Source organism: Saccopteryx leptura, chromosome 9 (assembly GCF_036850995.1).
Source record: "Saccopteryx leptura isolate mSacLep1 chromosome 9, mSacLep1_pri_phased_curated, whole genome shotgun sequence".
Taxonomy (NCBI): Eukaryota; Metazoa; Chordata; class Mammalia; order Chiroptera; family Emballonuridae; genus Saccopteryx; species Saccopteryx leptura.
Window position 1 is genome coordinate 42,539,968 of NC_089511.1, and position 25,738 is coordinate 42,565,705.

The 25,738-nt window shown below is 43.1% G+C and overlaps 1 protein-coding gene across 2 annotated transcripts; it reads left to right on the forward strand.

The window, feature by feature from the left end:
- The first annotated feature begins 325 nt into the window (after positions 1–325).
- Positions 326–3,537, forward strand: KRTDAP (keratinocyte differentiation associated protein). Of its 2 annotated transcripts, XM_066349231.1 has the most exons (6): positions 326–451; positions 1,805–1,843; positions 1,945–1,986; positions 2,338–2,382; positions 3,065–3,112; positions 3,380–3,537. In XM_066349231.1, exons 1-6 carry the CDS (start codon positions 365–367, stop codon positions 3,416–3,418), a joined length of 300 nt encoding a protein of 99 aa, XP_066205328.1. In that variant the 5' UTR covers positions 326–364; the 3' UTR covers positions 3,419–3,537. The 2 variants fall into 2 exon arrangements, with proteins under 2 accessions (XP_066205328.1, XP_066205329.1); XM_066349232.1 differs by lacking the exon at positions 1,945–1,986.
- Positions 3,538–25,738: the final 22,201 nt, after the last annotated feature.

A 25,738-nucleotide genomic window follows, 5' to 3' on the forward strand; every position in this document is an offset into this window, starting at 1 on the left:
AAAAGTCTGAATTATAAAAGAGGAATGAAAAATATAAAGGAAAGAGAATCAAAAGAAGAGGCTGCTTAGGTGCCACTGGCAGTCCCTTGGAGGGACAGGTCCAACCTGTCTCCATCCTAGCTCCATTTGCATGAGGAAGCCCATTGCCATCTCCTTCCTACTGCCTAGGGCAGAGTGTGAATTGAGAAATCCCAGGTAAGTGAGGAACAGTCCACACCTCCCCTCCCAGAGCCCCAGGAGTGGGCGACGGGATCTGGGGCTGAGTCAGTGGGGTGGGGACCCCATTTCTGCTCACATCTGCCTCCCTGGGAATATAAAGGGCAAGCAGCGAGGCCCCGCCTCAGAGCACCCCAAACTTGACACCATGAAGATCCCAGTTCTTCCTGCTGTGGTTCTTCTCTCGCTTCTGGCGCTCCACTCCGCTCAGGGGGCTGCCCTGGGGGGTTCTGAGGTGAGCACATCCCCTGGATTCTCTTTCTCTTATACCTATTACCTCACTCTTCAATTTCTCTACCATCCATCCATTACTGGATAAGTGGTTCTTATTTTTTAATATTATCAAGGGTTGAACGAGAAGCTGGAGCTCTGAGAAAGGGAAGAAAGGAAGAAGGAAACAAAATATTCCTAAAAAGACCCGTAGGGATGGAGATGCTTGTATTTCTGGAAGGGATGGTGGAGTATGGGGTGGGGGCTGGGCAACTGAATCCTGGAGGCAGGGGCTCAGGCTGGCTGGCTGGCTGGGTTCAGCTTCACCTTTGGTTCATGTGTGTCCCTGGGGATGGCTTCCGGATGACTGGAAGCTCCCTCCCACCTCTGAAGTCCTCAGAGCCAGTCTCTAGCCAGGAGGAATCCTGAGGCCTTTCTACCTCTATCTTATCCCAAGGTTGGGGGAGAATGAGCGTCCTGGGTTTATAAGTCTATGAGAGGGTCACAAACTCAATTGCTCAGGATCCAAGCAAGGGATGTCGGTAAACAAGAGAGCGGATGGGGCCGCAGGGGAGGTGGTGTGAACTTGCCCTATCTAAAAGGGGACAGTCTGTATTTTCTCTCTGGCTGTTGCTAAGGAAGAAAATGTACCCCGTGTGGCCAGAGTTTAAAATTTTTCAGGAGAAACTGTGTATCTGATTTATGAATATTTACTAATTAAAACTGTTTAATTAAAAATAAAAAAAACCCAGCTAAACTGCATCTGGGTCTAGCCTGTAGGTTACCTGAGCGCCACCTCTATTGTGGGAAGGAGGGAATAAGGGACCGTGGAGCTGGGCGAGAAGGGAGCGGGACACCACAGGCTGCGCTGAGGTCTGAGGAGTTACAGACGGAGGCGGGAAAACAGGGACTTGGACTTGGTGGCAATAAAGTCACAAAGCAAGCCAACCTCAATCCATTCAAGGCAGGCAGGGCACTTCAGCAGCTTGGCCTCTGCTGGCATGCTAATCTCCCCCACCCAGCTCTCTGGGACAAGTGTGGGTGTCTCAGGAACACCCCAAGTCAACTGCAGAACAACACTGGCTTGTTTTTTAGGGGGAGGAGTCTTCTTTCTCTACCCTTTCTACCTAATGCAGGTCTGGCTGTTTGACTTTTCTGTCTTCCGTATCTGTCTTCCGTGTGCCTTTCTCTTCACCTTGTCCATCTGTCAGCCTTCTGATTTGCTGGAATTGACTGGGTTAACTGAGGCCCATGGTGGAGAGCGGGCTATGTGCTTGGGGGCTGGGCTGTGGAGGAAGGCAGAGCGGTTGAGAGGGTTTGGGAAGATGGATTTGTTGTCATGTGATCATTTGGCTCCTTTCTCCCCTTCACTTTCTAGGAAAAAACCACCATCGGTAATTATGCAGCAGGACCGGAGGTAAACGCCCATTTTCCCCCGCACTCCAGCCGTGAGCTTGTCCCCATCGCTTCCTCTTCATGCTCCTTAGCAACTTTTCTAACACCCTGCTCTTTGCCTAGGCCTTTAACTCTCAGTTCCTGAACCTTGACAAGTTGAGATCTGTAAGTACAATTCCCTAGTGCTGCCCCCACGAATATCCACATCAGAAAGGAGAGCAAGGCCTTGGTAGCAAGCTTGCGTGCTGCCCCCACGAGTATACACATCAGAAAGGAGAGCAAGGCCTTGGTAGCAAGCTTGCAGAGCTGCCCCCACGAGTATCCACATCAGAAAGGAGACCGAGGCCTTGGTAGCGAGCTTGCGTGCTGCCCCCACGAGTATACACATCCGAAAGGAGAGCAAGGCCTTGGTAGCAAGCTTGCAGAGCTGCCGTGCTCCCTTCTCCCTTTCCGGCGGGCTAGGGGCTAAGCTCTGTCCTCCTGGAACTGACCCTCTTCTGGGCTCTCTCTGCGCAGGCTTTTAAGAACGACGAATTCCTGAACTGGCATGCCCTCTTTGAGGTAAGTGCCTGGGTACCCCTTATTCTCCTCCAATGTTCGCAGTCTGGCCAGGGTCGAGGCAGCACCCGCTAGTGCTAGCCCTCTGGGTTCTTTCCGGAGTTCTAGGAGGCAGTAACTGGCACGGCTGGATGCTGTTCAGCAAAGAACGTTTCCCCAGGAGGCTGTCATGGGTATTCCTTATTTTCCTAACATGGCAGCGGAGGAGCAGGGCCACAAAGACAATTTCAGAAAAGGAAGAACTTTATCAGTTAACAGTTTATCTGAATCCCCTCATCCTCTTTGAAGAAACTGAGGCTGTGAGTCGGTGGCTTACCCAAACTTAGAAGGCTAAGTCAGTGACAATGCGGGCCTAGAGCTTGTACCGCGTGGCTCCACACATACGTGTTCTGTGCCCCCATGCAAATGTCTTCAGTCCTCCCAGCCTCAGTTTCCTCATTTGCGATGTGGGGACAGTGACAGCACCTACCTCAAAAGGCTGCTGTGAAGACCAAATGAAATCATGCCTGTAAAGCAGTTCGTACAAGGCAGACACAGAACAAGGGCACAGAAAATATTAGTTCTCACTAATTATAAAAAACACCACCGCCGCCACTACAGAGAACTGATTCAGTGCGTGCTTACTGATCCATGCTCACCAGACCTGTAACACGTCTCTCATTCATTTTTTTTTTTTCTATTTTAGACTATCAAAAGGAAGCTTCCTTTCCTCAACTGGGATGCCTTTCCTAAGGTAAGAAGTAGTGAGCATTAGGAGGATAAGGAGGTTGGGGGTGTGGGAAGGAGCAGAGGATCTGGGAGGGACTGGGGACAGCGAAAGGAGAACAAACCTTCCCATCAAAGTTAAGGGAAATCTCAGCTACAATAGAAGATGGGGATTTATTCTAGGGCGAAGATTCCTTTTCATCAATGCCCCACTCTATCTTGGGTTTCCTTATGGAAGACTCCAGCTTCCTGCACCTGAGGGTCCCCAATCTGACTGTACCCTCTCTCCCTCTAGCTGAAAGGATTGAGGAGTGCCACTCCTGATGCCCAGTGACCATTCCCTTCAAGACCCAGCCCTGCCGACACCCACCGGAAAAGGGGGCTAAAGTAGGATCTGAGCTCCATCCTACAACCACTCTTTCCTGGCTCAATAACTTCAATAAAATGTTTTGCAACCAAATAGCTCCTGTATCTATATCTCTGTCCTTATCCTACTGGGCTCTAGAAAGCACTTAAGATGGAGTGGGCTCCAAGGCTGATAGACAAAAATCTCGAGTTCTGAGAAGGTAATAAACACTAAGCTGGGAGGAAGTCGGGAGGGCATATCAAGATGGCAAGAGACCACTGTGTCCTGGTTCCTTAATGCTGGCTGGCATCTTTGAGAAGCATGAAGCTGTGAGTCGCTTGGTAAGATGCCCAAGGAATTGAACTTTCTCCAAAACTACTAGTACCCTCCCCCTCCTGCTTTTTGAGAACCTGATTTCTTTGGTGCTGGTGATTTGGTATAACAGAGAAATCTGGAATCCAAGGCTAAGTAAGGACCCAGCTTAAATCATATAAGTCCATCTGAAATCTTTTTTTTCTTCCTTTCTAAATTAGGTAGGTTATAAATTAAAAAAAAAAAACACAAACAAACCTAGTGGTGTGACCCTAGGCCATTTTAAGCAATAATTTTTTTCTCTGTAGTAAGACCTTGTGGTATTATTATGAAGGTCAAATGAGATAAGGTGTGTGAAGCCCTTTGCACAGGCCAGGTATGAAAGTACTCAACAACTGATTGTTCCCTCCGCTCCCTCAAAGAGCTGCCGCAATGACCCAGAATCATTATCTACTCATTCACTCACCCACTCAATTGTCCACCCACCATCCATCCCTCCATTCACTGCAAAGTTCTTGAAGTATGAAATTGATTCCGTTTTAGTTCCTGCAGGTGCATTCTGCATGGAATCTCTGTGTACTCCATGTGCCTGCTCTGTCTTACATGTTGAATTAATTTGGGTTATTTTTTATTTCTCCTCAAAACTAGGAAAATCAGAAAATAATGGAACTGTGATTGATTTATATCTGAGTAATAGCTGTCCTCTTAATGTAGGACATGGCCGCCAGATCAGGAAAGTTGCACCTGGCAAGTTTCACTTATTTAATTTGCCTTTTGGCCTCTGTAAGTGACTGACTTTGCAAACTGTCGCCTGTAGCTAACTTGTTGAAGTAGACTGACTACAAAGAGAAATTAAATTTGTGTAGAGGCAGGAAAAACTTTCTATTACTGTCTAAGTTCTGTGGCTGGTTTAAGAATTAAACTGACATAAGACAGCCTGACTAGGCAGTGGTGCAGTGGATAGACTGTCGGCCTGGGACATGAGAACCTTGGTTCAAGACCCTCAGGTTGCCGACATGAGTGAGGGCTCACCAGCTTGAGTGTTGCTGGCTTGAGTGTGGGATCATTGACATGATTCCATGGTTGCTAGCTTGAGCTCAAGATCACTGACTTGAGTAAGGGGTCACTGGCTCAGCTGGAGCCCCCAGGTCAAGGCACATATGTGAAAGCAATCAATGAACAACTAAGGTGGTGCAATGAAGAATTGATGCTTCTCATTTTTCTTCCTTCCTGCCTGTCTGTCCCTGTCTGTCTGTCTGAATGTATCTCTCAAACAAATAAATAAATAAATATGTAAGACAGAAGAAAAGCATACAAATTTATTTATTTAATATTTTAATATGTTCATTGGAGTTTTCAGAAGGAAAATAAAGACTCAAAGAAGCCATGAGGTTCAAAAGCTTATATAGATTTTTATGCAAAAAACAACAACACAAAGGGACTCAGACTGGGAACAATAAGCTGATACATGACTAGGAAATAAATAGGGAAAGGTAATGAAGGATCAGGGTTATTTTAGTAGATTTGTTTGTACAGACTGGAGTTGACTCCCACACTCTGTTGATGAGATTGTCCTTCTCTTCTTGGTGTAGGGAAGGCACTTTTCTCATGGAAAATGTTATGACTTGCTTTTGGAAAAAGGGGGTAGACAGAGAGCCTTTCCTGCATCCTCTATGTCTCAAGTGCCTTCAACCCAAAATCATCAGTTTGCCAAAGTGGTCCATATTCTGTACACCTTCACTTCATCCCTGCTTTCTAAGAGTTTACAGACTAGATGAATAAAATTGGTAAATGTTGCTCATACTCTTCCTTCTGGCTAGCTTATAATAATAGACACATACATGCACATGCACACACACACACACACACACACACACACGAAGCAACTTATAAATGGGATCATCAACAGAAAAGAAAAAGATGAAGACTGGTCAAATGTCACAATCAATTCAAATATTTAACAAAGATTGAATGCTCATAAACTGGGTGATAGAAAATAAGAGGGGAAGTCCTTAAGGCACATTTATTAAGTGTCTAGGTTTTTTTATGTTTTTGTTTTTGTTATTTTAGAGAGAGAGAGAGAGAGAGGAAGAGAGAGATAAGAAGCATCAACTCTTAGTTACGGCACTTTTAGTTGTTCATTGATTGCTTTTTCATATGTGCCTTGACCAGAGGGCTTCAGTTGAGCCAGTAACCCTTTGCTCAAGCTAGTGACCTGAGCTCAATCCAGTGTCCTGGGATTTCAAGCCCTTTGGGCTCAAGAAGCCATAGACCTTTGGACTTAAGCAATGACCATGGGGTCATATCTATGATTCCATGCCCAAGCTGGCAACCTCAGTGTTTCGAACCTGGGTCCTCAGCATTCCAGACCAACGCTCTATCCATTGCATCACCGCCTGGTCAAGTGTGGTTAGGTTTTAAGGAGGGACAAGAGTCATCACACATAAGCCAAGACTATCTTTGAGGTATAGTAGTAGTTCTCAAAGTGTAGTCCTGGGATTATCGGCAGTGCCACATGGAAATTTACAAGACCTACTGATTCAGAAACCGTGGGACACAACAGTCTGTGCTTTAACAAGCCCTCTAGGTGATTCAGATGCACCAGAGCCCAGAGCCACTGAGAAAAGGAAAGTCAGAGAGTGACTAAGGCAACACGCAGGATAGTAGTTACCCCATGTGCGGGGGAGAGGGGAGGGGCAAATGGAGGAGGAGGTGGAGGAGGCAGGTGACAGAAGGCTTCTGCTATTAGTGTTTTTATTTTTTCCTTAAATATATTGTAGGAGAGGGGAAAAGTATCTTTTCCTTCTACCCTCCTAGGTTCTTAGCTGCTCCTCTGTAACAAAAGACAGATTAACAAGAGAAAAACATACAAATTTATTATAAGTGTTATGGGACATAGGCACCGTCATAAAGAAATGAAGACCTAGGATTTAAACCTGTATGTTTTCATGCTATGATTGATGAAGAGGGGAAAGTCGTAGTAAAATGTAATAGGAACAAGGGGTATGAGCTCAGTGTAGTAAACTGTGGGAAACTTAGCATAGTCCGTCCTTTCACATTCTTCTTGGGAGTCCTTCAGTCTTCTAGATAAGGATGATTCTTTCCTCAGGGTGTAGGGAGGACACTTCTTACATGAGAGTCTTATGATCTGCAGGGGAAGGCCAGAGAGTAATTCCTGCATCTATTTTCTCCAACTCCTTCAGTCTGAAATACTCAATATGCCAGGGCATCATATTTTGGGATAGTGTGTCTTGTACATAGTCAGTGTACATTTTATACACACTTATGTGTATCCACAACAATATTATTAAAATGAGAGAATGTCTTTGAGTATCTTGTGAGTGCTGAGGGAATAGAAAGTAAAGAAATAGAGAGTCTTAGGGAGACTAGAATCTGAAGGAAAAAAAAGGGTAGACATGCTTGTGTAAATGAGTAATGGATGTATGTATTATAGATCAAATGAAACTGACAAAAATGTACCAACATGAGCCAGGTAATTCAGAGAATTGAAAGAATGAAAGACAAAATACCTGTTCTCTCTGGGAAATGTGTAGGATGAGGAAGAAGCCAAGAAGTAGTCAAACTTCCCTGTATATTTAATAAAAACAACCAATATATCTTTGTGGACACTATGCTGCCCATTAATCAAGATGTAGAGATATAGGTTGAGACATAGAACAATCTCTAAGATACAGTAAAATGAAAAAAAAAAAAAGATACAGTAAAATGAAATAAAGTGGCAGAGCAGTGTGAATAATATGTTTAAAGAAGAGAGATGGTACAAATACAGTATATGCTCTTATATGTATAAAATGTCTCTAGAATAAAACTCAAGAAGTAACACTGATCACTTCTGGGGACTGATGTACTTTCACTGGGTCTTCTTTTAGATTTTATGAAAAAAAATTTTTTTAACTATGTATACTATTATATTTTCAAAAGAATAAATTTAAAGAATAAAACTCTACACCTGAAGCTAATACAACTCATATAATACTGTATATCAACTATACTTAAAAATAAAAAATGAAACTCTCATGAAACACACAGATCCTTTGCATTTTAAGGTGGCAGAGCCTGCCTGACCTGTGGTGGTGCAATGGAGCACGTGGAGACCTGGAACGCTGAGGTTGCTGGTTTGAAACCCTGGGCTTGCCTGGTTAAGGCACATGGGGGAGTTGATGCTTCCTGCTCCTCCCCCCTACTCTCTCTCTTTCTCTCCTCTCTCTAAAATGAATAAATAAAATCTTTTTTAAAAATTAAAAAAGAAAGAGGAAAAAAAAAAAAGGTGGCAGGGCCTAACCCATGAACTGGCCCAGAACAAGCACTTCTAACTGAATGAATGAAATAGATTTTTCATATTTAAAGTGTGGTCCCTGAACCAGCAGCATCAGCAACACCCGAGCTTGAGAGAAATGTAGACGCTAGGCTCACCCCAGAGACAGTGAATCAGAATATGCATTTTAACTAGCTCTGTATCCCGACCCAGCCTGGACGCATATGCACAATGAGGTCTGAGAAGGCTACCGGAAACATTATGTTAAGTCAGGGGTCCCCAAACTACGGCCCATGGGCTGCATACGGCCCCCTGAGGCCATTTATCTGGCCCCTGCCACACTTCCGGAAGGGGCACCTCTTTCATTGGTTGGCGGATGAATCCTGTGCTCCTGGAGTACTGTATGTAGCGGCACCGCAAAGCGCTGCATCGCTCACGTACAGCACTACTCTCGGTGACGTGGGATGCACACCTCATGGCTCCGGAAGTGCATCATATCACTTGTTACGGCTGGCATTGACAAATGTGGAACTGGACACTGACCATCTCATTAGCCAAAAGCAGGCCCATAGTTCCCATTGAAATACTGGTCAGTTTGTTGATTTAAATTTACTTGTTCTTTATTTTAAATATTGTATTTGTTCCTGTTTTTTTTTTTTTTTTTTTTTTTTTTTTTTTTTTTTTTTTTTTTTTACTTTAAAATAAGATATGTGCAGTGTGCATAGGGATTTGTTCATAGTTTTTTTTATAGTCCGGCCCTCCAACAGTCTGAGGGACAGTGAACTGGCCCCCTGTGTAAAAAGTTTGGGGACCCCTGTGTTAAGTGCTGGGCAGACTGCCTTCAAGACGCCTAAGAGCCCCCTGAAGGCAAAGGAAGTACAGCAGGCAGAGTGCCTACTACTAGAAAAGACATGTTGAAATTAAATTTAGCAGAAGGGAGAAATTCCTTTAGAGTCAGGGTAAGAAAACTAGGGGAAGTAGTTTTTGAGCTGGGTACTGAAGAATTCCTAATGGTACTAAAAAACAACAAACTCCTTGGTACCTTTAGAGGCTGCTGGGAACCAATTCATTTTTTATTTATTTTTATTAATTTTAATGGGGTAACATTGATAAGCCAGGGTACATATGTTCAGAGAAAATATCTCCAGGTTATTTTGACACTTGATTATGTTGCATACCCATCACTCAAAGTCAAATTGTCTTCTGTCACCCAGTTCATTATTTTGAAAGTTGATACATAGAGGAAAGGGATCCAGCATTTATTCTCTTTCCTGTATTAATTGTACCCCAGGGCAAACAAAAAGCTTTTCTTTATGCAAGGATTTGAAGCTAATAAATACAGATGGATTAATAAAATAATAATATTACTATTATGCACAACTTGAAAAATAATGGATCTAGGTTAGCATCAACGACTGCTAATACTGTTACATGAAACACTGACAAGGAACTCAGTGGTGGACCAGGCTGACAATCTGAACCCATGGATCTATCCAACACTAAACAGATAAGGAGGCCTGCCTTGTAGGTCTGATACAAGACAAGGCAAGATCACTACCTATGAAATATTCTTGTCAAAAGTCAACTCCAGGCCCTGGCCAGTTGGCTCAGTGGTAGAGCGTTGGCCTGGCGTGCGGGAGTCCCAGGTTTGATTCCCGGCCAGGGCACGCAGGAGAAGCACCCATCTGCTTCTCCACCCCTCCCCCTCTCCTTCCTCTCTGTCTCTCTCTTCCCCTCCCGCAGCTAAGGCTCCATTGGAGCAAAGTTTGCTCGGGCACTGAGGATGGCTCTGTGGCCTCTGCCTCAGGCGCTAGAATGGCTCTGATTGTGCAGAGCGACGCCCCAGATGGGCAGAGCATCACCCCCTGGTGGGCATGCCAGGTGGATCCTGGTCAGGCGCATGCAGGAGTCTGTCTGACTGCCTCCCCGTTTCCAACTTCGGAAAAATACAAAAAAAAAAAAAAAAAAGTCAACTCCAAATCTGGTTAAAATTCTAGAATCTAGATTTAACTACCAGTTTACAGGGAGGAAAAAGTACAGAGAAACCTAATAAAGAGTTCCAGAGAGAAGAAATTATCAACACCCTCCTTGATATTTTCCATGAGAAATTCTAGGGAACTAATGGTCCAGTTTCTTCAACAACAACAACAACAAAAATGTGGGAGAGAAAGAGAAGTGGGTAGGAACTTAAAGATAAGAGCAAATTTAAGGATTATACCACTTAAATGCAATGTATAGACCCTGTCTGGATCCTGATTTGAACAAATCAACTAAAAAAGGTTTATGAAGTGATGAAGAAAATTTGAACACTGATAGATTGACATTAAATATGGTCATTTTTTTAAAGATGTGAAAATGATACTGTAGTTATGTTTTTACCAAAGAGTCTCTATGTTAGAGATACAAATGATGTATTTGTACAGATGAAATGACCAACTGTTCAGGATTTACTTGGAAATAATCTAGTGGGGTGAGTAGATTGGGTATATGTAAGAAATAAGTACAGTCATTACTAAAGTGATGTGATAGAGGGTTATTTATACTAGCTTTTTACTTCTGTATATTTAAAATTTTTTCATAATAAACATTTTAAATAATATTTTTTAAGACATACTTTCATAATTGTGGAACAAGGGAGAGGTTAAAGGGGGTCCGCCCAGTGGGCAGAGCCTGAATGCAGAACTGGTAGTACAGATACTAGATTGGGACCTAAGTCAGCCTGACTACAGTGTAGGTGTTGAAGGCTAGAAGTGCAGGTTTGGTCAGATGATGGAGGGCTGTGAACACAAGGCTGAGAAATTTCCATTGCATCCTGTGGTCAGTGAAGAGAGTCCCGAAGGTGCTAACAATGACAGCCACAATTGCAACAGCAGCTACTCTTATTTGGTTCTTATCACAATCCAGGCTTTATATCAAGTGCTTTGCATACATTATCTTAATTGATCTACATAACAATCTTATTAGATTGGTATCATTATCCTCATCTTACAAGTGAAGAAACTTAAGCTTAGAGACATGAAGCAATTTGTTTAGGCTCACAGAGCCAGGATTAAACCAGCACATATCTATGCCACTACTCCCATTTTAATGGAATAATTCTAACTTCATTTGCATTATAAACTGCGGTTCCCTATACAATTTTGTTGGAAAAAATGCTTCTATCTTTTAAAAACGATTTGGAAACCATTGCTGAGAATTATGGGTAGCTGCTGAAGTCATAAAGGTAGTATAGAGTACTGGTTAGAACACAAGTTTTAAATCAGTCAAACCTGGATTCAAATTCTGTTCCTACCACTTTATTAATTATGTGGCTTCTGGGTGGTCACTCCGTCAGGGCCTCAGTTTCATCATTTGTAAAGTGAGAATAATACCAAAACTTCATAGGAGTTAGAAAAAAATAAATGCTAGCCTACATTTATTCATATTAACTAATGGTGGTCGTCATAGCATGTTATAAACTCCAACCAGATCATGACCTAGACAGATTCTTTCTTAAGTACATATATTCACAATGGCACTCATTACTCTCTTCTGCTTTTCCTTCTTCTTCCTCTCCTTCTCTTCTTCCTCCTCCTCCTCCTTCTTCTTTCTTCTTCTTTTTGTTCTCTCCTAATAGACAAGGAAACTGAAGCTCAGAAAAGTGAGGTGACTTCCCCAAGGGCACTCAGAGAGGAAGCAGCAGAGCTAGGTTGCACACCCAGTTTCTGTTACACTCTAAAGCCCAAGCTTTTAGCCATTTTACTTTCTTATCTCCATAAGACATAAAAGCTCCCAAGTATTGAGTACCTACTGTGTGTAAGATATTGTGTTCGCTACTTTACATTCATGTTCTTATTTAATTCTTACACCTTTGTGAAGTAGGTACTATTATCGTGTTCATTTTACAGAAAGAAAAATAAAACTCAAAGGGGCAAAGCATGGCTAGCTTTAATTTTCTGTCACTTAAATTTCTCATCAGGGTCCTGAATGATAAAATCAGGATTGAAGTACAAAATTGTGGATACGTGTACCCCAGCAACTACTGTCCTAGAATACACTAGAAACTCTTGGCTGTATACACAGAGGTAGATACAATGATATTCACAGCAGCAATGCTTGTGATGGCTCATAGGTGGAAACCAACCATCTACGTGTCCATCAATCAGAGAATGCAAAAATAGAACATGGTACATCCATTCAGTGACATGGTTGGTATCCAGCAGGGATAATGAAATAGAGTTACATGTATCAACCAGACCGAGTCTGGAAAACACAATGTTAAGTGAAAAAACCAAGTCACAAAATGATTCCCATAGTGTGAAACCATTTACATAAAGCTTAAAAACATGTAAAAACAATACTATATGTATGTGGGTACATCCATTTGCAGAAAAGTGTAGAAACATGGATGGGAAAAAAAAATCCTTCACCAACTTGAGGATTGTGCTGCCTCTGGAAAGGGAAGGAAACAGGGTGGAGAAAGGGCTGACTAGGGCTTCCGTCCTATCTCTAATGCTTTTAGTTCTTAAAACAAGCCTGAAACAAATAGGTCAAAATGTTAAGATGAATAATGTTGGGGGATGTATAGAGTAGGCTTTGCTAGTATGGTTTCTCATATTTTTATTTATGCTTGAAATATTTGATAACAAAATATTGATATTTTAAAGCAACAATAGTAAAGACACTTTCATTTTAACCCGCCCAAAGCCATTCAGCCACAAGGGAATTCTGTGGCTGACACAGCACTCCTCAGCTGCCACCGAAACACAGTCCTTCCTGACAGCCTGGTTCATGCCATTACAAACAAGGGCACTGTGGAGGCAGCCCAAGACCTGCCACAGAAGAAACATTCTCAGATGCTCCTGTGAACACAACACACTGCCCTTGATGGCTACCTGCCTATTAAAACCTCCCCCTGCATTTTCTGACACCCCACACACAAACCTACTACGACATTCTTGGGTGCTCCTCCCCAAACCAATGACAACCCAGACAAATAAAAAGTCCTCAGTCCTCTTCCACTAACAGACCCCTCTCATTCCTTGTTCTTCATGGAAATCTGAGTCTCCCCACCATCTGTGACTTGAGGTGATGTTCCTCGGTGCCCTTGACTGCAACCGGTCGTTTTCACATCTACCCTCCCACCAGACCCTCCATCACCCATGGGTACCTAGTCATGTCCTAGGACCCCGGAAAACTCCCTTTTTATGTTAAACCAGATTATGCCATCTTTGCACTCTTGAACCTTCAATAATTTCCAATTACTTCTGGAATAAAACCCTTACGTCATCTCCTACCTTCCTCAATGACCTTGCCGACTTTGGTTCAGCCACCCAGCCTCCTCGGGGATCCTCAAACAGCCCAAACCTGCCCTCTGCCTGCACGACTCATTCTTCCTTCCTTTGCTCCCTTACTTCCTTCAGATCTCTTGAGATGACACCTCCCCAGTGAGGCCTTCCCAGTCTGACCACCTGGCCTAGAGCATCACCTGCCCTTTTGATTGTCTAACCCTGCTTTGTCTTTTGTTATAGCATTTATCACTACCAGAAACATCTCAATGAATTTGTTATCTTCATAGCACTCTAGAGCGGCACTGTCCCGTACAGTAGCCACGAGCCACATGTGCCTTTGGGCACCGGAAATGGGACTAATCATAACAGATATGGCGTAAGTATAAAACACACACCGCATTTTAAAGGCATTACAAAAATATAAATAAAACAGCATATAAATACCTCACTAATATCTTTACATTAAATTTTAAAATAATATATATTTTGGCTATATTGGGATAAATAGAATATATTATATTAAAATTTTAAAATAATTTCACCAGTTTCTTTTCTTTTTCTTCAAAATTTGGCTATTGGAAAATTTTAAATTCTATATGCGGTTCCCATTTCATTTTTATTAGATACAGCTGGTCCAGAAGGTCAGCCCTATGAAAATGGAAACCCTTTTGTTTCCCACTGTATCCCTAGTACATACTGCCTGACACGGAGCAGGCACTCCATAAACATTTGAGAATTGAATGAAGGACCAGCCCCTCATCCATGCCTAAGCTTCATCTGGGCATGGACGATCAAGCCTACATCAGAGACTGCTAAACAATCACTCCCCTTCAGAGAGCCCCTTCTCCAAGGTATCACACAACCTTAGCCCTACAGTAACAGTTCCAACGTCTCCCATAGCATGAACTGCCTTTCATATTATTTTCCAAAAGGCAAATAACTCTATCTTAAAATCCCCCAGCTTCTCTCACCTCATGCTCCGCAATCCTGATGTGATTGATGTGTGGTCATAAGATCACTGTGACGGTCTCAACCAGAAGCCCTCCCTCCACAACAAACCTCACTCCCTACATACAGGGCCTCTCTTTCTCATCCTCCACGTAGCATCAGGGATCAGTGTCTCTCCAGCACTGGTGACCTGGCGAAAGATCTCTCTAGATTTCCATTTGTTACTGATCCCCCGTACAGCTTATTCTCAGGGTAGCTTTCCTCACTAATTCCCAATAGAACATCTGGGGTCCTTCCCTTATGGAAGCAGGAGCTAGGATAACTAACTTTTAACTCCTTAGATTATCTTTAATTGGGATTAAAAAAATTTTTTTTAAAGATTTTATTTATTCATTTTAGAGAAGAGAGAGAAAGAGAAAGAGGAGAGAGAGAAAGAAGGTAGGAGGAGCAGGAAGCATCAACTTCCACATGTGCCTTGACCAGACAAGCCCAGGGTTTCAAGCCAGAGATCTCGGTGTTCCAGGTGGATGCTTTATCCGTTGCACCACCACAGGTCAGGCCTTCAACTGGGATTTTTCAGAGAGTTACAGAGGCAGACTGGATTGAGAGATCAAGATCTCATTCACTGTGAAATTTAAAAATTGCATCCTATTACCAGGCCACCCACCTCGTTATTTCTTGTAAATCAAATTGTCTGCCAAACCATATTGTCCTGGATATGTTATTTTAAAAAACTTTTAATGTAAACCTTTTAAACATGGCACAAGTTTTGTAACATACAGAATGGGGCAAAAGTAGGTTTACAGTTGTTCACATAGAAAATAATAACTAATAAATAACAATACAAGAATAAACTCTGTTTCACATACAACTATAAATCTACTTTTGCCACACTGTGTATTTTCCTTTGACAATTTATCAATATATGTCAAAGAAACCTCCCAAGGTCTCTCCTGACCTCAAAGAAGCCCTGGCCACCTTCCTCCTCACAAAGACCCTGACCAGGAATAAATCCTCCTCTAAAGGGTTTATATCATCCTTTAGGCCTAAAGGTCTTATATCATCAATGGAGAAGTCAATTTCCAGTTCCAACTTGACTTCAAACACCAGCGCTAACTCCTCTTCTGGTTCTCGTAGCTCAACGTCCTGGGCAGGTTGTCCAGCTTTGAGCTTCGTGATATGGCTCCACTGGCTTCTCCTCCAGAGGGTCACCTGTGCCTCCAGCCCTGGCTTCTCCTCCACTGGCTCCACTGGCTTCTCCTCCAGAGGGTCACCTGTGCCTCCAGCCCTGGCTTCTCCTCCACTGGCTCCACTGGCTTCTCCTCCGGAGGGTCACCTGTGCCTCCAGCCCTGGCTTCTCCTCCACTGGCTCCACTGGCTTCTCCTCCGGAGGGTCACCTGTGCCTCCAGCCCTGGCGCATGTCATTTCCCATCTTTCCTCACGCATTTGGGGCAGAGCTAACCTGCGCATGCTCCCTGGTTCTGGAGTTTCTTCTGGTTTAGACCCCTGCTGACTCACCTCTCATCACATCTGTTTTATTTATTTTTATTTTTTATTATTTACTTATTTACTTTTAGTAAGCAAGAGAGAGAGAGAGAGAGAGGGAGAGAGAGAGGGACAGACAAGAACAGACAGATGGGAAAGGAGAGAGAGGAGAAGCATCAATTCATAGTTGTGACACCTTACTTGTTCATTGATTTCTTTCTCATATGTGCCTTGACCCCTTGCTCAAGCCAGCAACCTTGGGCTCAAGCCAGAGGCCTTGGGCTTCAAGCCAATGACCATGGGGTCGTGTCTATGATCCCACACTCAAGCCAGGGACCCCACGCTCAAGCCTATAATGTTGAGGTTTCGAACCTGTGTCCCCAGCATCCCAGGTCAATATTCTATCCACTGTGCCACCACCTGGTCAGGCTCATCATATCTGTTTTAATCAGTCCTTTAACCAAGAAGGACTTTTAAGTTCTCACTGGAGGACAGTCTCCAGCTTGCAACCCAGCTCCTGATGGGCACATGCTGACAGAAACATACAGAAAAGGCAGGAAGGCTGAGCCACAGTTTAGGGGACACTGAGGCAGGAGTGGGCCTGAGTGAAAGCCTGTGAATCCCAAACTTTGAGGCAGTATTGAGCTCCTCGAGATGCAGAAGTCAGACAGAAGGGATTGAAGGAAGTATAAAATAAATTAATAAAATAAAATGTCTTTTTTAAAACCAATTAATGAGAAGATAATACTTTAAATAGGTTGGAGGTAAATAAAATATATTGTTAATGTGAATTTCATCTGTTTCTGTTTACTTTTTTAAAAGTGGTTTTTAGAAAATTTAAAATGGTTTATATTTCCATTATACAGCTCTGGGGGTGATAGAAGGCTACATTGCAAAGCTCTTAGCCCAGTGATTGTCACAAAATAAATGTCTGATAACTTCTCCAAATAGACTTTTACAGATTGCTTTCCTGTGAAAAGCTTTCTGCTGCTTATTGAGCATTCAGCTCTGAATAAAATAGACCTTCCCCATGGTATGTCAGAGGGAAGGCACACAATAAGCAAGTGAACACAGAAGTAAATGCTGTAAGAGAAATAAAACAGGCAGTGGAACAGCAGGTATTGGCAGTGTGTGTATATTTAGGTGGCTGGGAGGGCCTCTCTGAGCTGGCAGCATTTGAACTGAGATCTGAATGACTAACAGAGGGAGCTGGCCCTAGAAGGCCTGGGAACAGGGGTTCCAGAAAGAAGGAACAACTTTTGCAAAAGTCCGGAAGCAGGAATGAGGCTTCTATAAATGAGGAACAGAAGAGAGCTCATGTGTTCAGGAAAAGGTTAATAGAATATAAGCCAGCAGAAGTGGAGGTGTGGTGGTTGGTAGGTCATAAGGGCCGAGTAGGTTATGGTCATTTATAGTTGAAATATGACAGGAAACTTTTTTTTCAAATTTTTAATTTAATTTTATTTTTTTAGAGAGACAGAGAGAGAGTCAGAGAGGGATATGGAGAGAGATGAGAAGCATCAATCATCAGTTTTTTGTGGCGACACCTTAATTGTTCATTGATTGCTTTCTCATATGTGCCTTGACTGTGGGCCTTTAGCAGACTGAGTAACCCCTTGCTCGAGCCAACGACCTTAGGTCCAAGCTGGTGAGCTTTGTTCAAACCAGATGAGCCCACGTTCAAGCTGGTGACCTCAGGGTCTTGAACCTGGGTCCTCTGCATCCAAGTCCGATGCTCTATCCACTGTGCCACCGCCTGGTCAGGCAACAGGAAACTTTTGGAGCCCATTCTACCCAGCTCTTGGGAAGAATTAAGTCCTAACACTTTAAGGAATCCATTGCATGTAATGAATTAGGTCATCTTCTATTATATTAGAGAGAGATTGGTATTAGCTAGTATTGTCTTTAGGAAAAGGAAGAAGACAGTCACTCATACCATTCTTTTTTTTCTTTTTCTTTTTTTTTTAAAGCTGGAAACGGGGAGAGACAGTCAGACAGACTCCCGCATGCGCCCGACCGGGATCCACCCGGCACGCCCACCAGGGACAACGCTCTGCCCACCAGGGGGCAATGCTCTGCCCCTCCGGGGCGTCGCTCTGCTGCGACCAGAGCCACTCTAGCGCCTGGGGCAAAGGCCAAGGAGCCATCCCCAGCACCCGGGCCATCTTTGCTCCAATGGAGCCTTGGCTGTGGGAGGGGAAGAGAGAGACAGAGAGGAAGGAGGGGGGGGTGGAGAAGCAAATGGGCGCTTCTCCTATGTGCCCTGGCCGGGAATTGAACCCGGGTCCCCCGCATGCCAGGCCGACGCTCCACCGCTGAGCCAACCGGCCAGGGCCATTCTTTTTTTTTTTTTTAAGGGATAGAGAGAGAGAGTCAGAGAGAGGGATAGACAGACAGGGACAGACAGGAACGGAGAGATGAGAAGCATCAATCATTAGTTCTTTGTTGCGACACCTTAGTTGTTCATTGATTGCTTTCTCATATGTGCTTTGACCATCAGCCTTCAGCAGATGGAGTAACCCCTTGCTCGAGCCAGCGACCTTGGGTCCAAGCTGGTGAGCTTTTGCTCAAACCAGATGAGCCCGCGCTCAAGCCGGCGACCTCAGGGTCTCGAACCTGGGTCCTTCCGCATCCCAGTCCAACGATCTATCCACTGCGCCACTGCCTGGTCAGGCCATACCATTCTTTGTATAGCTCAATTCTCTCTGAAGAAAGGCTGAATGAGAGAATATTTAGCAAGAGGTCTGAAATAGACCACATCGACTGCGCTATAGAGAGTGGATGGGGTAGAGGTCAAGAGGCAGGAATGGAAGCATGCAGTTTGGTGAGGAATCCTTCACAGTGGCCCAGATGAGAGAGAGTGGTAGCTTCCACTGGGCTGCAGTAGCTGGATAGTGAGAAATGAGTATGTATTTTGGTAACTGGAACCAAATGGAACTGATGAATTAAACATGAAGAGAAAAAGGAAAGAGACGAAGGAGTCAAGAATAACTACTGAATTTTTGGTCTGAGCAACTGGGTGGAGGCCAGTGCCATGTTTGGTGACTTGACCAAATTCTACTCCTAATTCTGCTGGCTGGACTTGGGCAAATAAGTGACTTCGTCATTGCTGAGCCTCCGTTTCTTAATTTGTAGCACAGAGATTGCTATGGGGATCTGATGAACTCACACAGGCCTGGCACATGGAAAGTACTTAAACTTCTGTTATTAGCATTGTGATCATTCTTGCAAAATCATTCCTGGCATACTAACGTAGATAATATCATAATATCATGGGCTCTAAAACCAGTCAGACCTGAGCTGTGTTCCTGCATTGTTATGTGACCTTGATGAAGTCAACTGACATCTTTGAGCCTCAGGTTCTTCTGTAAAGAGGGCTAATAAGACTACCTCCCTCCTCCATACATGGTTGTGAGGAGTCAGTGAAGTCTTGAATGAGAAGTGCTTAGCGCCAAATGAAGTACTGTATATGAAACTGCTCAGTAAACAGGGCCTAAATGCTAGAGTAATTTGAGTTGTCTGTGTGTGTGTTTGCGGAGCAGAATTATTACTTAAAATAAGTCTTTATATTTTATTGTGAAATAATACATGCTCATTGGAAAAATGTAAACAGTAGAGAATTATGTAAAGTGGAAGTTGACCTACTTCTTCTTCCTCTAACTCCCTAAATAACCACTGTTGACATGCCTGCATACACACGTTATGCTCTTCTTGGGGTGGCAGTAATGGTTGAGAGTTCAGACTCCAGAGTCATACAGACCCAGGTTCTAGTCCTACCCCTGTCATATTTGTTATGAGATAATTGGGCAAATTATTTAACAATCACTCTAAGTCTCAATCTCCCTTTTTTGTAAAAAGAAAAGTCATGACAGTACCAACATTGTGCTTTGGTAGGGCCATTCAAGTGTACATGCAGAAGGATTAGCACTGTGTCCGCATGTCAAAGATTTATACTTATTTTAACATTATAGACAGTACTGTTTTCTTTATGCTCTCTTGCAACTGTTTTGTAGCTTAATAAGATGTCCTGAGCCTCATTCCACATCAAGCCTCATCTTTATTTGATGCAACTTTAAGTAGGTGAACCCCTTGCCAACTCCTCATCCTTAAAGTTTCTGCTTCTGAGAAATTCCTGGTTGCGAGTGAGTAACAAAGGCCATATAGCCTCTGTGGTGCCTGGGCCCCCAGGCTTTGGCAGCAGTAATGACCTTATCTCCCCACGAGGTGGCAGGCAGATTCCAAGGGAAGACAGCAGATAGCACTAGGAAACTGCTGGGCCCTTTACAGCCTTTTGTTTCTGTGACCTATGCCCTTGAGACTTCCTGTGATTTTTGAGGTCATGCCTTATTTTCCTCAAGGGGATCGTGCACCCTGCTTTCACTTTTCACTGGGAGACTTCAGGCAGAATTTAGACCAAGCTTGTCTTAGATTCTAAGATCTTGATGTCATTGTTTTATGGAACCTGCTGTCTAGCAGGGGTCTCCAAACTTTTTACACAGGGGGCCAGTTCACTGTCCCTCAGACCATTGGAGGGCTGCCAAATACAGTGGTCCTCTCACTGACCACCAATGAAAGAGGTGCCCCTTCCAGAAGTGCAGTGGGGGCTGGATAAATGGCCTCAGGGGGCCGCATTGCGGCCCGCGGGCCGTAGTTTGGGGACGCCTGGAACTGGCTTTATGATTATATTATAGTTTTTCCTTTAATTCTGTTGAAAGAGTCTGCTGATTATGAAAGTGGGTTATTTTGATCCCGCCTCTCTCCCCATTATGCGCAGATTGCTCTTCAGTTCTGGGACTTGTTCCCCCTCCTTCCAGGATCTAAGCCCCCTCCCAGTACCAACCTCTTCTCTACGTTCTACTAATTTGACCTGTCCTATCTGTCTTTTTTTCTTCTCCAACTATATGAAACTCAGATATTCTCTTTGCTCAAAGGCTCTTGTATTACTTATCCACGTCGTTCCTGTTTTCCTCTTTATGGGAGAGCTGGTCTTGGACTTTTTTTTTTTTTACCCAAAGTCAAATTGTCTTCCATCACTTTCTATCTAGTTTTCTTTGTGCCCCTCCCCTCCCCCCACCCCCTCTCTCTCCTCCCTCCCTCGTTACCATCACATTCTTGTCCATGTCTCTGAGTCTCATTTTTATGTCCCATCTATGTATGGATTCATATAGTTCTTAGTTTTTTCTGATTTACTTATTTCACTCAGTATAATGTTATTAGGTCTTGGACTCTTGAGGACTATGTCTTTGAGGGATGACAAGCCTTAAAAGTCCCATTTTCAGAGGAAGTGATGTGAGCGGCAAGATAAAGGTCAGTGGCCTAGGATGAAAGATCAGGAACAAGGTTGGTGATTCCTTTGGCACAGGATAGTTCTCGGCGAGGATCATAACTACATTAGGGCCAATAATAATTATTTTCTTATCTGGCCCATGGGCTGTTGTCAGGATCAAATAAGACAAAATCCTGAAACCACTTTGTAACATGTAAAGCACTTTATAATTTGTTAGGTATCATTAGTTAGCAAAATCACCCGCACCCCACCCTGTGGAAGGAAGGGCACTGAATGGAAACTCAGGAGACCTGAGCCTGCTACCAATTTGTTGATGGTGAATAGCAAGTTTCCTTTGCCAGCAAATTGATTCAGTCATTTGTTGAATTGTTCTAGGTGCTGTGGTTGTATAGGTAAACAAAATAGAAAAGTTATCCTGGTACCTACATTCAAGAGAGGAAGACAGACAACAAGTACATAAACAAACAAATTATAATAAAGAAGAAATACTTGAGGCTAATGAATTGACTACACCCATCTCCTTTGTCTCCTTCCTGAAATCACATTAAAATGACAGTAAAGAGATTATTTAGAAGGCACTAAACCCATAAAGATAGGGAGAAGAACAAAAGAGAATGCTAAACCACCAAAAGTTTGGAAGCTGGAAAGCACATAAAAGAGAGGTAACTGGTGATTGACTTGGAAGACCTATGAAAGTTGAATCTTAAGCCGGCAGTAAGCCAAGATTCAATCGGGTTTTTACTGCAGGGTCCACATAAGGTTCATGAGACAACAAGCACCTCTGGAAATGAGGGTGGAGGGCAAGCTACCATATGGAAGATTGGTTGAAAGCTTATTTGAAAAGAATCCCCAGATCTCTTCCCCAATCTCCTGTTGTGAGACGATGGCTCCTCACCCAGGAAAAGATTGAAGTTCTATTCTTTAGAGAGGATAACACAAAGGATCTTTGGAATGTGGGTTACCAGACACAGTTGGAAGAGGAAGCAACGTAATAGAAATAAAATATTAAAGGATGCTGGTTGCTGAGACCCCCCCCCCCCCCCCCCACACACACACACACACTCAGCTTTCTTTTCCATTTGGCTTCTAAACTTCTGGCATCCAACTTTCACTCTCCAGAAGAGAGTGAAAGAGAATTTTTTCTCTGGGAAATTTAATCAGCCCGAGAATAAACTCCCTAAGTACTGACAATGGAGGTTCCTACAACTAAATGACCCAGCTGAATCACCCTGCAGTGGAGTCTAATCATGTGCTCACAGCTGTCATTCATCATTTAGTACCAATGAGGGGCAACCTCCAGGATGGCCTCAGCAATCCCACCTCCTTGTATTCACTCTCTTGTATAACTCATTCTCTCAGCGAGAATGGGCTGAGCAAAAACAATAGAAGATCACTTTGAAGATTAGGTTTATAAAAAATAACTACCTTCATCTTGTCCTCTCTTGCCGTATTGCTCTGGTGGAAGCCAGCTACCCTATGAAGAAGCCCACATGGTAAGGAACTGAAGGAGGCCTCCAGCTCACAGCCAGTGAGGAGCTGAGGCCCTCAGTTAACAGCCCCCAAGGAATTGAAGCCTGCCAACAACCACATTTTTGTTGTGAATATTTTCAAATATCAAAAGTAGAGGAAATAGTGCAATAGAACTTAATTCATTTATTACCCAGATTTAAGTTTTTGAGATTTTCCATATTTCTATTACTTTCCTTTTCTTTTCTGCCTTTAAAGCAAACCCTAGACATTACATCATTTTACCTCCATATACTTTTATATACCTAAAAAAAAAGTCTACTTCCTTCTTTTCTTTCTTTCTTTCTTTCTTTCTTTCTTTCTTTCTTTCTTTCTTTCTTTCTTTCTTTCTTTCTCTCTCTCTCTCTCTCTCTCTCTCTTTATTCTCTTTCTTTCTTTCTTTTTTTCTTTTTAGAGAGGTATAGGCAGACAGGAACAGATAGATGAGAAGCATCAACTTGTAATTGTGGCACCATAGTTGTTCTTTGATTGCTCTCTCATATGGACCTTGACCAGGGGGATCTAGCTAATCCAATGACCCCTTGCTCAACCTTGCCAGTAACCCTCTAGCCAGCGACCTTGGGTTCAAGCCAGTGACCTTTGGGCTCAAGCCAGCAACCATGGAGTCATGTCTATGATCCCACGCTCAAGCCAGTGACCCCGTGCTTGAGCTGGGAGCCCACATCAAAGCAGATGAACCCATGCTCAAGCTGGTAACCTCGGGGTTTCGAACCTGGGTCTTCAGTGTCCCAGGCTGACACTATCCACTGTGCCATCGCCTAGTCAGGCTCTCTATCCTTCTTTTCAAGATGATCAACCAAGGATTACCAGATATCTGATGACAGCTTGTAACATAAAGGATAGAGACCAAAAAAAAAAAGGCAGCTCAGAGCAGGGAGACAAACATTCTTCAGAGAGACTGAATGGATATTACGACCAAAAAAACAAGATTGATAACAAAAGAAATTGAGTAGAAATAAAAGTTAATAGCAAAAATGAAAAATTAAATAAAAGAATTGGCATATAAGCTTGAGGCAGTCTCACAAAAAATAGAGCAAAAGGATTGAGAGATAGAAAATACAAGCCTGACCTGTGGTGGTGCAGTGGATAAAGCATTGACCTGGAACACTGAGGTCACCGGATTGAATCCCTGTGCTTGCCTGGTCAAGGCACATATGGGAATTGATGCTCCCTGCTCCTTCCTTCTTCTCTCTCTCTCTCTCTCTTCTTTCTAAAATGAATAAAGTCTTTTTTTTAAAAAAAGGAATGAAAATGAGAAAGAAGAGAAAATTAATGGGCTGGTCTAGAAGGTCCAATATCTCAGAGAGAAAATAAAGAAAAGGAAATAACTATAAAATGGTTTAAGAGAATTTCTCCAAACTGAAAGATATCATTTTACAGATTGAGAGTCCATCGAGTGCTTTGCACAATGGATAAAATTTCAGAATACTTGCAAGAAAGGTAAAGACCCCTCAAGCTTCCAGTGAGACAAATATAGGCCACATATGAAGGAATAAAAAATCAGAATATATTGGGAATTTTTAACAAGACTGGAAGCTAGAAGACAATGTAACTATATCTTTAAAATTCTGGAAAAAAAAAAAAAGATTTCCAATCTAGACTTCATATAACCCAACACAAGTTAAATAGGTAGGCAGAATAAAGACATTTTCTGATATACAGAGTCTTGAAATACTTTCCAAAGAAGCTGCTAGAGAATATACACCAAAGAAGGGAACCAAGAACAGAGAAGCAAAAAGCCTCCCAAGAGTGTCCAGGGGCCAGCTGGACATCTGGCATAAACTGCCACCAGTTTCGAAGCAGCTCAGAAAGTTCTGGAAGAGATTTCATTAGGAAGATGAAATCTTTATCCTACTAACACCTCTGAAGTTTTAAGAGGAAATAATACAATTGGCACAGACTTTGGAGAGGAATTAGTGATAAGTATGTAGAAAACTAAGCTAATAAAAATTCCAGAGATGGAGAGAAAACTTGTCAAGGGTAGAAAAAATGACTACAGTTTACTATAGAGCCCACCCCCCATTTACATAGTCACAATAATATAAACATTGAATATTGTTCTAATACAATTATAGTGTAAGTATGTATTTTAGGAAGATACAGAGTGACAGGGGGCATGTGTTTATGTACGGGAGAGAGCTAAATCCTCACTACCTTTCCAGACATTCAAAACTTTGCCAGGTGGATTACTGGATGACTACTTCTGAGGGCTTGGAGATCTTTGACCCAATTTCCTGGTTGAATGTGCAATTTGTAGATGAGAAATGTCCTCATTTCCTGTGACTAGAGAAAAATAATGAAAAGAAAAAAAAATGGGGCCAAATATTTAACCACAGGAGGTAGAGAAAGCTGAAGAGAGAGAGAGAGAACTACCAGAAACCTGCAGCTAAGGGGCAAGGAGGTTAAAGGGAGAGGATTTGGAATCTTGTTCGTGTGTTTTACTTCCAAACCTGTCCAGGCTGGTCCACCCCTGCCTTCTGTGACCACAGTGATCACCGCAAACCCACACTACACGTGAACTCTGGCTGTGTGGTCAGACGAGAATTTCTGAGGAAGGGGCGCAGTAGCATCTTTGCTAAAAGGAGAAGTGAAGTAGTTAAGGCAGGTTCCCCTTCCCTAGGTCAGGCTGAACCAGATCTCTCCACCCCTGTTTCCTGGTAGTGACTCTACACTGCTGTCTGTGTTATTCATTAACCAGACGCTAATATTTCTGTTTACCCATCTGCCATCCTGCAGGGGATTCACAGGAGTCCTGCAATCTAACCAGACATCAGATTCTCTTGGACCAGGCCCAGCCAGCCGCATTTAGCTAGTGTTTATTGTACCAGAGCTGTGAACTAAATGTAGCCAGGCAGAGAGAAAGTTTTCTCAAGTAGGATGTGATTTGCCTGCCAGTCGAGCATATGTGCTGAGACTGTATCTAGTGATGTGTTTGAGTTGGCTTGCAAGAGCTGATTATTAGCATCTCTTGCCAAACCCATGGTCAGTGTCTTCATGTTGGTAGAAATTGGCTTTGGTGGAGTGTGTCTGCCACAGAAATTGATAAGTTAATAACTCAGGGCCTTTCTTAACCTCCACGCCTGTGCTCCCCACCCCCTCTTATCCCAGGAGCTGGTTACAAAACACTTTCTAGCACACTGCTGGGGATAACTATTTATTAAGTATATGCATAACTTGTATTCTAATGAAAGAGGAAACAGCC